The sequence below is a fragment of the Lissotriton helveticus genome, chromosome 7, assembly GCF_964261635.1.
Source record: "Lissotriton helveticus chromosome 7, aLisHel1.1, whole genome shotgun sequence".
NCBI classification, from domain to species: Eukaryota; Metazoa; Chordata; class Amphibia; order Caudata; family Salamandridae; genus Lissotriton; species Lissotriton helveticus.
The window spans coordinates 1,786,268,980-1,786,282,742 of NC_136068.1; the positions used below are offsets into that span (position 1 = coordinate 1,786,268,980).

General features: G+C 49.6%; 1 protein-coding gene across 2 annotated transcripts in view; it reads right to left on the reverse strand.

Annotated features, from left to right (window-relative positions):
• LOC144767716 (uncharacterized) overlaps positions 1-13,763 on the reverse strand; it is a 323,524-nt gene that overhangs the window by 15,656 nt on the left and 294,105 nt on the right. The window contains exon 5 of one of the 2 annotated variants that reach the window (XM_078651107.1): positions 221-253. The exons of the other annotated variant lie outside the window; for it this stretch is intronic. Coding sequence (XP_078507233.1) covers positions 243-253 — 11 coding nt within the window. The 3' untranslated portion in view covers positions 221-242. Of the gene's footprint in view, positions 1-220; positions 254-13,763 lie in introns of those variants that run through there. 2 annotated transcript variants of the gene reach the window in all.

A 13,763-nucleotide genomic window follows, 5' to 3' on the forward strand; every position in this document is an offset into this window, starting at 1 on the left:
TAAAATACCCGGACAGCCAGAGGTTCAACTTTAATATTTCTGGATTCGGGTAGAAGGTTAAGGCGTGTCGCTATGGAATTATTTAGGAATTCTAGCGCACTAAACTTGTGAGGTTAAAAGTGGTCGACATGTTTCAGCCTTATCTGCCTGTTGGTCAGTCGGCTTTCCTCAGGACCATAAAGTGATTAAGTGAAAAAAAGGAAAAGGTAAATTTGTAACCTGATTCGTTTTGTGGTAGTAGGTCACATTGTACCTGTAATAAGAGAAAAGGGAGAAAGTGCAACCACATTTGTAGCGAATAAGTGGGAAAAGACACTTCAGCAATGTACAATGACATAGAGACACAGTTGAGAATTATGAAGCATATTATTAAAAAAACATATAATTAAAAGCGAGTTGTGCAATACTAGACTCAGAGTCACATTCATATTAAGCGTCAACTTACTCATTCTCAAAATTCTATGCGGAATATTGTGATGTATAAATCTCAAAGTCGTATTTAGGCGTCATGAAATCATTTCTTTACAGTGCTCTGATATTAAAAGCGCTATTTACTTTAAGGCGCAATTTCATTGTTACATTACCATGACGTCAAAGGCGCTAATCAATTTTACTGTGTCATCACGATTATCTTAGACATTGGTATAACGATGTAATACCTGTTCGAGTATAGACTCTTACTATTATTTCAAAGTACATGCATTCATTATTAGACGGTACCAAGCACTCGTTCTACATGTATTCTGAAAATCGAACATGTGCATACTGCCGCTATAGTATCTTTAAATGCGCACTCTGGAAAGCCTATTCAGAAAGAGATTCTATTCGAAAAGTAGGCACTTCTAACAAAAGTCTAAAACTTAGCAAAACTCAGTATAGAGCAGGGTCTTCACATGCGCTTATGCGTAACTGGACCTTATGGAATGTACCTCTACATTATGTAAGACTTGTCTCCTCGGGAACCTCGGCAGTTAGGGGGAGGCTTCACTGTTGTGGAGTGAGGAAAAAAGGAGTTTAGTAAAGGGGTTTTAATACTTGCGGTTTACTCCATAACGAAAAGGGCAATGCTCCTCAATACCTCTAGCCTTCAAACACCCGTCTAGCAGCTTGTGCTGTCTCTGCCCTTGGTGACCCAGAATCAATCGCCAGTGTGTAACCTGTCTTCTTTTATTGCATAGTGATGGAAACTGAAGAGTTACTCGAGTGTTTGTACTTATTAGTTGTACTAAATTGTTATACCTAATTTTCAGATGAGAATTGTAATCATTTCTAGCTTGGAAATAGATGACAGATGGAGTTTATGAGAATGTACTCTTTAGGCGCTCATTCTGAATTTTCTCATAGTTAAAGAACGTTAGAAAATTCGTGATTCAGACAAAATATAAATTATTTGTTAAGACATAACCACGGAACGGCATAATTCAGGCCCTCACTGTCTGTCTTAAGTCTGTGCACCCAACGTTGCTCTTTTTCAAATAAAATTTTAGCTGCATTCCTGTCCACAGTTTCGAGGGTTTCCAGGATGACCCACTGTAGGTCATTCACAGAGTGCCCAGATTCTTTGTAGTGAGTTGACATTTTTGTGGTTGTTTTTTTACAGTTCACATTGCTGCGGTGTTCACAAAGTCTTTGTTTTGCTTTACGACAGGTCATGCCAATATATCTCATTTGACACGGGCAAGTTATCATGTAGATGACATGGCTTGTGTTGCAGTTCGTATGTCTTTTTAATTTCCAATTGAAGTTGGGAAGCAGCTGTAATTCCTTTGTGGGTTTTGTAGTGTCACAAACTGTGCAGTTTCCACATGGGTAATGGCCTGTTACTGGACTGTTATTCCACAGTCCAGGTGTGTCTTTCTTTTTCTTAGGTGGGGGTCTCGTGTGCACCAGCAAGTCCTTGAGGTTGCGGCTTCTCTTGTTGGCAAACATCGGTTTAGGCCAATTCAGATTGTGAGATGTTACTATTCTCCAGTTTCTTTTGATTATTTTCTTCACTTGGTTGGTGACTGGGCTATAAGTAGTTACGCATGTGATCCTATCTTCCTTCAATTTAGCACACGTCTCTAGGAGTGATTCTCTTGGTTGGATGCGGGCACGTTTCTTGCATGTGTTGATCACCTTCTTTGGATATTGACGAACAAGTAGTTTGTCACATTGGTCATTCGCTTGACTTTTGTAGTCAGTAATTGAGCTGCAATTTCTCCTCAAGCGAAGGAATTGGCTGTACGGGAGATTTTCCCGTAAGGGTCTTGGATGAAAGCTTTGAAAATATAGCAGGCTATTCTTGGCCGTCGGTTTAAAGAAAGTACGGGTGTGCAAAGTATTGTCTTTAGAAAAGATGGTAATGTCTAAAAAATCTAAAGTACTTTCATTAGCAGTGTATGTAAATTTCAAGCATTCATCTTGGGTATTGAGCCAATCCCTTTCTTCATCATATTCTCTTTTGGAAGAGATATATAGATGATATCTTTTTAATTTGGAAGGGTGATAAGGAAACCTTGACGGACTTTCATCGCTGGCTCAATACCCAAGATGAATGCTTGAAATTTACATACTGTATCTATGTGGGCAACTTAAGTAGTATCCAAAACCATGCTGGAAAAGTACCAGGCGGCCTGCATGAGAGTATTTAAGGACTTAAAAACCTGCCTTGTTGGCTGCTATCTTAAGAGCATTAGCAGTGAAACATGCTCCAACACGCTTTGAACAAGGTGCGCCGCCATTTCATGATCTTACTTTTGTCAATAGTTGCAGCTATGTCTGCCAGGCCAGCAATACACAACACCCGACCTTTAAATATTCTTAACTGGGACGAGAAACAACCACTGATCAGGCTTCAAGGCATCTTTATAGAAACAAGTTGTGCAGCTCCATCCACCACTGATCCCACATTGCTCTGCACTAATTTTTCTCCGTTCAGCAGACAAAACTCTCTCCCGGGGGGGGGGGGAGCTGTTAAACCTCGGTCACCTATCTGAACACAGGAAAGAGAAGTATTTTGCTGAGCATCACCTTCATGTATCCAGTGCTTCGAGATTAAGACTACGCACAGTATGGAGCTAGTACTCCATTATCTCCTAATTTTCACATAGAACCCCGACATATTATAGCCTTATAGCCCGCCGTAGAGGGCTATACCGGCTATTAAAGGCCCTCTCCAGCGTTAAAGGCCCCGAGCCGTAGGCGAGGGCCTTTAACAAGTGAGAGGGACTTTAATAGCCGGTATAGCCCAACTACGAAGGGCTATAAGGCTATTATAACATTCTGCCACTAGATGGCAGAATGTTCTAACAAAAAAAAACAAAGCCTTATGGGAGCGTGAGGGGATTGGAATCCCCTCGGGTCCCTGAAGCCTTTGTTCACAGCCAGAGCTGTGAATAAAGAAACATTGGAATGTTGGAGCTCCAGGCTTATACCAGCCATTATAAGCCCGGAGCACTCCATTGATTTCAATGGAGCTCCCAACATTCCAATGTTCTAATACTAGTTAAGCAGTCTTTGCCAGAGTACCCAGGGCCCATAATGAATTGTGCCAAAGTCTACATCTCCCTCCGGTGGAAGATGCACATTCACAGTTTCATTTTCTTACTGGGCATGGATTGATATATAGTGCAGAGTCGATGACCGTCTTACAGTTAAAGACATGGGTGCTGGGCTAGCAAAATAGCCATAAAAATGAACACTCAAAACTTCTCCAAGCTTTCAAAAGTAACAGCCTCCCTGAAGGATGTTTAACTGTGCATCATTCACAAATTGCAGTGCTCAGACGGGGTCGGGGGCATTGAAACCTAGTTAGTTCTTTTTCCTCTGTACTGTTGCACCCAAGCATAACCAGGGCCACTGGAATTATGTGATATGCAGCCACAGCGCTTTTCACATGATTATAAATTTGCTGCATTTCACATAATCCATCATCTCCAGATTTTAACCCAAACAATTGGCCCTAGCTCTCACGGTTATAAACTGAATAAAAATGCATTGAACTGCAATGTCACGCAGTTGAAGGCCCTTTGCATAGTGCCAATATCGGCAACACTCCCCATCCCTCCCACAGCAATACTTCTGAGAAATAATCAGACACAACACATTTTTTAGTGGAAAAAACTGCTGCAGGTTTATTTGCATAAAAAATATGCCAACATGGTGGGTTATCTTACGGGCGATCCCAGGACAGGCAGCCCCTCGCCACCTGCCCACCTGATGAGCCAACCTATCCGGTCGCCCTCGCCAACCCGTGTTTGTCGATTTGGGGTAGGGTATAGCCCCTCCCACCGGCGGACCGCCAGTCCACCCATTACTCACGCCCCTCCCAGCTCAGGAGGGCAGAGAGTTGCAGGCAACCCCCGGTTGCTCAGGTCCACAACCACCCGAAGGACTAACTGGGCGCCGTCGCTCCTCCAGGGTCCAACGTGAGGACCTCCCTGGGGATTTTTGGCTTTAGCACCCTTACTGTGCTCCTGCAGAGGGTACCCTTACTGTACCTTACAGCCTCTGGATCGCCCTGTAACTCCACCACAGCACTGGGTGTGGCCACAGTCTCCCCGGGGGCCCCCCACCATGATAGACCTAGTTACCTACCCCCTGCTGATTCCATGGCCTCCCCCAGATCAAGCAGGAATAGGCCCATTCCCCCTTTGGACAGGTGTATCCCTTCAGCATCTAAACACTCTGAGGACTTGGCGTGCAGTAACGCATACAAGATCAAACCAAACCCCTGTTCTCAGTGAATATATGTATGGCACTGTCCACCCTCCTGCGCGATGACTCCATGGCTTCCCCTGAACGCGCCCCCTGCCACAGCTGCCAGGGCGGTTATTTCAGACCACTATATTTCACCAGTCCCCAGTTTGATGCTCAACTCACACCTCTGTGTATAGTGCTTGTTGGAGCATGTCCATCGAAACAAGCCAGTCACCACCCTAGGTGACGCCTTACCACCCCCCAACTTCTGCTAGTATTCTTGGGAAATGTTTTTTATTATTTTGTATCGCATTTCTGCTTTAAACAAGAGTTTCCTCAATCTTTGGACCCTAGCACACTTGTTGGATGAAAACTCCCACAACCTGCATGGCTGCCGGCTATAGGTCAGGCAAATTCACATATGTTTATTGTTACTCAACTCCATGCTACTCGATTTATCGACTTCAGAAGGATGAAATGCTGAGTGGACCTACCAGGATCTCAACCTGTGACCAGGAGGTCGAACACAAGTCCAATCAGTTCTGCCGCTCAACAGGCCTTTGAACTTGAATCCCAGGGCCGACTTCTGACCTCTTCCCTTACTTGGACATGCCTGCGCTACAAACCCATATCTAAAAGGCCTGCCAACCGCCTGACCATAAAATGCAGTCCCAATGGTAACTAACAACTTCCAAGGAAAATGTGCATAACTGACGCAACCGGTAGCATGCAAACCCTATGCTCAGGGTACATGGAGAAAACTTATGAGTAATGTACCTGCACCCTCTTAACTATGACTTCAAAATGTAGTCTGGTAGTTGTCCATATAGTGCTCCATCCCCTCCCATTCAGCACTATAGGGCAACCTGCACCCTCTTGGGAAAGGCAACTCCCGCCCGAGCTGACAGAAAGTGCCTATCTGCGTGTAGACCAAACCTATGTCTTTGCCTATTCCGTTTCTGGCCGCAAAGTACAATGACATTGTCAGCCCCAATCCCGGGCAAAATAAACAAAAGCTTTACTGCTACCAATGTGACAGTTGCTGGTGTCAATGATGGTCCAATATAGCACCAATGCTGTACTATAGCCTTAGATAGACCCAACAGGTGGTGATCCTGTGAAATGATGTAGGTACCACCACTGCAACACCCCACATGTGACTCAGCTCAGGTTTACTTTGCCATGACCCCTCCTAAGTCTTTAGAGATCCCCATAAACAACCTGCAGTGGCCAGGTGGCAGGCACCCCTACGGGACCTGCCAGACCTGTTCACTCACCAATCTTTGCTGGCTGGCAGCACTCCCTGCTGCAGGTGTCTAGTTGCAATCCCTACTCGCCCCTCTTGCCCGTAAAGATTGACATAGCTTTATATGCGTGGTTACCTCTCACCAGGGACAGTAGAACGTATAACCTGTGTCCTGAATGTCCAATATATGTAATGTTGTGCAGGAGTAGAGGATTCCGAACCTAATAGTAACTGTGCATAAGGCGTGTGCTAGTATTCAAAACTGTGACCTACAGATTATGCACGGCATGTGCTCGTTATTCCAAACTGTGACCTATAGATTATGCACGGTGCTTGTGCAGCACGACTCGGCCCATCTCATCAAATTTACAAACCTAGGAAGCAAACCTTTGCTGGTTACCCCCAGATCCTTGCCGTGCATGCACCTGTAGTAAAGGTCCTCTCTCCAAGCCAGACAGTGCCACCTATTGGCAGACTGTCAGAGGCGCCGGTAGTGAAAGTTAACTGACGGTGCCTATTGCACCAGAAAACCACCCAGTCAGATTTAAGGTGAACTTGCCACACTTACGGACGTCCAGACTTTACTTTCTCACCTTGTGGGTTAAAACAAGGTACAAAAGTGACAAGTGCATACCCCGTGAGTAACTACACAGAGAGGAAAAGGTAGTCCCTATTAAATGGTTGCCCCTGAATAAAACCCCCTATGTCCCATGCTTCTTGGTCATGTGGGCAAGAAAAGCTTCCTTGTGTGCAGGGCTTGCTAAATACCTTCCTGCAAGCAAAATTCATGATGCTTTACCAAAACCAACCCAACGATGCGTGCCCCTGTCGCCCATTCCCTCTGTATGCTGTGCACAAACCCCCAGAGATCTCAGGAATATCCCAGGCAAGATTAAAAGAACACACAGTCATTGCCCTCTACCATTGCCACAAGGAAAGAACTCAACTGTCAGCATCATCAGTAACGAAAGGTGAACCCTAACAGCAGTGCCGGCTATAGCACTGGTGGCGCCCTGTGCGACAATGTTTTTTGGGCGTGTCCCCCATCCATGACCACCTGCACAACGAATTCCCTGCACTTCCAACTACCCCTTGATGCCTCTAATTAGTTTATAGTGTCACTCATAAAAGTGAAGGGTGTCGGAGCACTTTACATTACACACACATATTACTTAATCATGTGTGTAAATCAATGTATAGGAAACGTTACATCAGACAGAGGGCGAAATGTATATGTCATCTCTTCTGGTAGGCAGTAAAGTTCAAGGGGGAATTGGTTTGAAGAAACACCTACTCCGACTTTAAAAAGTAAGACCATGGTAATGTATTATCTTTAATAAATGGAATTTATTTCTACCCCAATCAACAGCTTTTACAACATTAGTATTCTGAAAGTCTGGGGGAAAACTCAATAAGCTCTAATCTATACTTTTCTGCATTTCACTTCTTTAATGACAGTAAACAGCTAACGTCTGTGCACCAAGCATAGATGACTACAGGCGCAAGAACTTTCAAGCAATAGTCCCCCCCCCCCCCTGTCGCAACTGCCTGTCCCGGCCCAAAAACATGATTGTCCCGATATATACAAACATAACATTAACCAAACGCAAGCCAGGACTATTCTCATTGTCAATGGTTGTTCGAGCATGAGTTAAATAAGAACTATGGCTTCGTTGTGAGAATATTGAAAAGGCTTCCAAGACAGATTTCAAGCACCAACCCAGTGACCAGCACCAGGCGGGTATATCACCGGCTCAGAGCTCGCCTCGGAGAAACCGAAGCTTCCAGCAGACACCCGAGCTTAACGCGATGCAACACAAGCCAGAAGCCCTGGACAACGCGTGGTACATTCTCAATAAATCAGCAGGTAACCACAATCTCTCACAGATCCTCGACCGCGCAATGACAAAATCCTCATAGGGACGCAAAAGTGTTTCCCGCACAAGCTCCACAGCACACGTCACACTCCTTGCCCTGGCCACGGAGATTGGGGGCCGGGGATGTCATGCTAGGCATTTGTGAAACGCCGAAACCGAAGCCTGTCTCAGCCACGCACCCGCGAACATGTAATCAACACAACAAGACCGCCGGGGAGGGGCACAATAAAGGCCATGCCACAAGCACCCCACCTCGTCCACCAGCACAGCCTGCCCCTTGAGGCCAGCGGCTCCTGAGGGGAGGAGGGATAAAAGTGGCCAGCATGATCTTCCCGCCAACAAGGAGCGCAGCAAGTACCAAATGGACCGTGTTTCCTACGTTTGAACCAGGGAGGTAAGCACCCGAGACAAACCTGGACACCACTGCCCCCACCGGGCCCACTAGCTCCACCCCTTCTCACCGCTTAAGCAAGCTGGCATCATGATCAGATAACTAGATAACTTGTCCCAAGGCAAGGCACGCTGCCTCCACAAAATCAAAAACCCCTTCCCATCGGCTGTATCACCTCTTCCATGCCATCAAGGCATACAAGCATGCCAAGATATGGGTTGTGATCCATTGGGTGATTGTACCTCACAATGCCGTGCCGCCCTGGCCTCCCGCAAACCTGTGGGTCCCAGGCCTGGCCAAGGCACGGGCCCACAACAAACAGCCCTCCTGTCCTCCCCGTAAACCAGGGAATGAGATGGCACTCTGACGCCCCAACTGCCGGATCGGCCCACTATCTCTCAACAAACGGGTTAGGGAACCCAGACACCCACAACAAAGAGGCTGATCGGCCCAAACTTAAGCCCCTCTTGGCCCACGTACAACCACTGGACATCTACACGATGGGGCCGGGCAGCACCATGAGTCGGGCTGCAAATGCTTTGCCCCAAGACAGGCACACCATGCATACTGCAACACAACATGGGAACAGCCTCGCCAGCCAGGCCTGACTATTGACTTTGACAATGGTTGATAGTTGCATAAGGAGAATAAGCGACCACTATGGCTTCGTAGCAGGAATTGGTGGTGTACAGCCATTGTTAAAGTTTACTAGAAACCTGTCTTGTTTGGTTCACCAATAGTGCATGTTAAGGTGAAATTTTCCCTTGGTATCAAGCTGAATTCTTCTCGGTGGGTCCCTTTGTGCAGGTCTCAACTGCACATACTGAGCACGCCCCTTCTCATTCAGAAACTGCTCGCCCTGCGCTTTATTATGTAAATGTAGTTGAGCTTATATAGCGCACAGCTACCCGCAGTGGGTTTCCCGGCGCTTGCTTAGGGAACCCTTCCTGGTATTCCCCTGTGAGATAGCAGGGTATCCACAAGGTGAAAGTCAGGCATCCCGCCGCGAGGGGCCGTTGTGGAGATTAAGCAAGCTATTGCCCAGAGTCGCAGAGTGTGAACCCGTGAATCGAGGATGCACCGGGGCGAGAATTATCGAGTCCGAGGAATTTTTTAGCCCAAGACCCGCCGAGGCGGGGAATTGAACCCTGGTCCAGGACCGATCTCAGCTTCCGGGTCTGCTGCCTCTAACCCCTGAGCCACACTTCTCCACATGACGTCCACATGACTTCTATAACATGACATAGAGACATAGCCCGCCAGCCAACCCCCACGGGACCCATCCACCCGAGCAATGAGCAGGTCTAAATCAAATATGAAAAGTGGTGGGTAGGGCACCTCAGTCGCTTCATTGTGGGGCCAGACAGTACACCTCGAGTCCAAGGGCGGAAAGCACAGAACCGGAGACCAACAACCCGCCACTCGAAAACCGAGCCAGTCCACTGTGCAGGTCCCCAAACAGAAGGCCGTGTACAATTGGGGAAACAGAGAAGGAGGAAACCTGCCAGAAGGAACTTCCACACTTAGCTCTCCCAACCCCCTGCCAACCCGTAACAGACAAAAGACCCAGAATGTGCCTTCCCAATCTTCAAGGCTCACCAGCAGGCCAACAGTCATGAAACCCTGCAGGCACCATCCCCCGGCCTAGGCGATGGGGATTGGGAGGGATCACAACAGCAGGACACTGCAACCGGTCTACGCTCTGCCCCAGCAATCACGCACGCTGCGAAGTCCACCCCTGTGAGGGGAGGTAGCACAATACACACCATGCTTGCTAAATTCAGGTGAAGTTAGGGCATGCCGCGTCGGTCGCCCAAATGTAGCGCATGACCAGGTACTACAGCCTTCGCTCCAGTGGAAGTCTGTCCATGCCCCAAATTGCCCGGTAAGCGTGGCACCCATGCTTTGTGTCCCTAAATGTGCTCCCACACAAGCTTTCCCAGGACTGAACGTGGCTGCACAGCTACGCGACCAGCGGCTCTGGCCACATGCACCTACATCAACACTGCCTGACTGTTTCCCCCGCTTCCAACAGAAACCAGGGGTGAACCTCATTGCGCCCCTCCCAATATGCTCTTCCTCCTCTGAGCCCATTGATAGCTCGGCAGCAGGCAGTAGGGGGATGCTCTATAACCCTCTTCACGGAGAAACCCGGCGAGCACACCTTCTCTCGGCCGCCCTAATTCTGCTGTACAGCTCTGATTAACTGAAGCTGCGACCCTGACATGGCGGGTCACACTGCTGCTGGGTAGGGACTTAATAGTGCGGGGTGGTTGGCGCTCTCACCGCAAGTGGAGCGACGCACGCGGATTCGCCAGACCAGGAGACAAGCCGTAGCTGGACAGGGCGTCATGGACGGACCAGACATGCACCAAAGCTCAGAGGCTGAAGCCAAGAGTCCCAAGAAGGGGGATGGGGGGGGGGGGGGGTGCGCCAGAAGGCTAATAAATTGTCCCCGACTTGGACTCCGGACTCGCCTCGTAAAACGCTGACACTGCCTGCACCACCAGAGTGCAGCGCGGTACCCCGAGGACAGCGTAAAAAGATACGGCCCTCCTAACATCAAAATTGCATACAACCGTAGCAGGACATGAGCGGAGGCAGGAATCGCGCCAGTCTGGTCCTAAACTGTCCCAGGTGATGCAAACCAGAAGCAGCTTACCCCCGCTCACCTCCTATTCTATCGAAACCACGACATTGCCTCTGCCCTTCTTTTGCTAGCCACCCTACAGTAACAGCACAACCTCTGAGCTACAGTTCCACATCCCCAAAAGCAAACGAGACTCCACTCGAGAATGCGGTGCCCCTGCTGGGAAGATAGGGGCCCCATCCTGTGACACTAAGTGGGGCCGCCCTCTTAGGAGGGCCCCCTGCGTGGGCTCGGGGCAGCCCTGCAAAAGTCGACTAGTTACATTTTTGTCACAAATTTGTACATTTTCTCTGCCTGCTGCTGAAAAATGGAAAGAGGCTGGAGAGCGCAGCGATGGTAGGGAAATGTAATGTGTAGAGGTTTTTGCGGACAACCACAACAGTGGGGGGCTCTGGAATGTGCGTGTTATTGCTTATTAACAGTTTGAAAAGGGGGGGCCCTCGGCCCCCCCGCACGCATGGCGGCGCGGCGACCGTCGCCCCCCCTTTCTCCTGTGTTGCCATTCGGCGGTGGGGGCGTGCCCTGGGGGGCGCGGCCCACCGCCGATTGGCCGGCGGCCTCCCTGACCCGGATCCTAGGTAGTGGGTCCGGGTCAGGGGGGACGGGCTATAGGAGGGGCCACCTGGCCCCTCGGGAATAAAGAGGTGGGGAGCGCCCAGGAGACCCCCTTGTCCCTGGACGCTCCCTCGCTGAAACGGTGTGCCCCGCACTCGGGGCTTCTTTGTTTAGTAATTCTCTCGTTTTTATTTCAGGTAGCAGAGTGGTTCCCTGGAGCCAGCCATCGTATTGCTGGGCTCAGCCGCGTGGAGGGATCGCCAAGCAGATCTGCGATCAGGGGCACGAGGCGGCACTTTTACATCTGTCGATCTTTTATATTGCAGGGGATTAGTTCCGCGTGGAGCCGGCCGCCATTGTCGAAACAACGTGAGGTTGTCGTCGCTGAGGGCACGAAGCAACTACTGGAGGCGGCAAGTGAAGCGGCGGTAGCGGAGGCTTCCCCCCTGTCCTGGGAGCGTAAGCAAAAGCGGCGCGTGTACACGGCGTCCGCGGGAGGTATTTGTTGGCGCGGGGGGACAGGAAGAGCAGCGGGCGGCGGGGGATATACGGCGGAGGGGTACTGTGGTGCACAAAAGTGCCTGACAATTCGTTTACATACCGTTAATTTATGCTTTACAAAAGCGGATTACTGTGAGAAGCGCGGGGCAGGGATGCGCATTTGAGAGCTCCCCTTCATCGTGTTCACCCTGTTGAAATGCATTGTAGCACGTCTTTCTTTTGGTTTACTTGTGGCCACAGGGCAGTGTAATTGCAAATACTGTCTAGGGAAGCGAAGCAGGGTCGACCAGGGCATCGCCTGGATGGGAGACCCTTAGGTTTACAGATTGATAATTAGGACTGTTTTTGCTCGAATGTTTTGGGGGGAAAACAAGTGGCAATCAGTGAATGGTGTGTAGGAGCGTTTTGCAGTCTGTTTACACCGTCTAATTTAAACTGAACTACATTCAACTGAGGGTAAGAAGCCATTTCAAAGATCCCTCCAGTCCTTTTGCAGGTGTGGGGCGACTGTTACGGTATTATCCGCTGTCCTTAAGATTTTGATCCTGCTGTGGCGCACGGTGTTCATAAATATTTCTATTCCAGGCACCTAACGTCGCTGTTTTTGTGCAGAGTCTCATCTGGAGGGGCGTGAGGTCTTAAGGTCAGACAGCATCCTGGTGTGGGGCGTCGTTACAGAAGGAGATCACCAGCAAGTGCGCAGGACTGACCGGTAAGAGGGGTACGGGGGGCCGGCATTCATCGCTCCTGGTGGCCGCCGGGTGGGTCTACATTAGGTTTACTCACCCCTTACATAAGCGGACAAGCCGCTAGTGTTGCGGTCGCCGTTGCATGGTGCTGAAAGCCCCCTGGTGACCCTCCATCAAAAAGGTACACAGAGTTGGCCTGTTGTGATATTAGGAGAGTAGGCTGCCGTTTTTTTGGGGGGGTATCATGCCAGGCCCGCGGGGTGGAAAAAGGGGATTCAACATGGAGGCGATGATGCGGGCCATGATGCGTGACATGAGTGCCATTAAACAGCAGTTAGGGAAAGTAGATGAGCTTGAGGCACGGTTTAATGAGAGGCATGGGGATGCCCCAGGCCCATCGGGTAGGCCTATTCGCAAGAGGGTGGCACCAGTGCCAAGGGGGGATTTTGTCACCCCACCGGGGAGGTCTAAGTCCAAGAGAACGAAGGATGCTCCCCCCACCCCAGGGCCAGTAGAGCCGGTACCTGCCGTGCCGCCGGCGTTCGTCCCCCCCCGCATATACCTATGCCTACACCCCTTGCCCCCGTGGTGCCGGTGCCTGTAGGTCAACCAGTAGACGCTGGGCCTGCTCCCCCACCGGTGCCCACAAGCCCGGATGCAGGCCTGCCACACACGGCACCCGCCCTGCCAGCTGCGCCAGTACCACAGGGCATAACCCCAGTGGTACCAGTTGTCCCGGGGGGTAATTTGGATTCAATGCCCCCTGAATTGTTATCGCAGATAACGGCCTTGATGCCATGGCTCCAGAAAGGGGGAGCTTTCCCGAATTCTGCAGACCATGCAGCAGAGGCGGCGAGGTTTGTGGAAAAAATCAGATCGGCAGCGGTCGCCGACAGTGTTGCATTGCCATTATCTTCTCCCCTTGCAGGTCCAAGTGTTCCCCAGCTGGACGGAGCAAAAGGGCAAGGTAAGGAAGTGGCATTGCCGCTCTTGGGGGACGGTGTTCTACCTTCCAGGAGCGAGAATTTGGCTCAGCATGTGTCATTAGCTGTGAAAGAGATGATTTGGGCTGACAAATACGTTTATATTTATTCTTTGTTATTAGATAATAGGGAAATGGAACAGGCGAAAACACTAAAAGAGTGGATGCTCCCAAGCGAATGGAGGGTGCAGT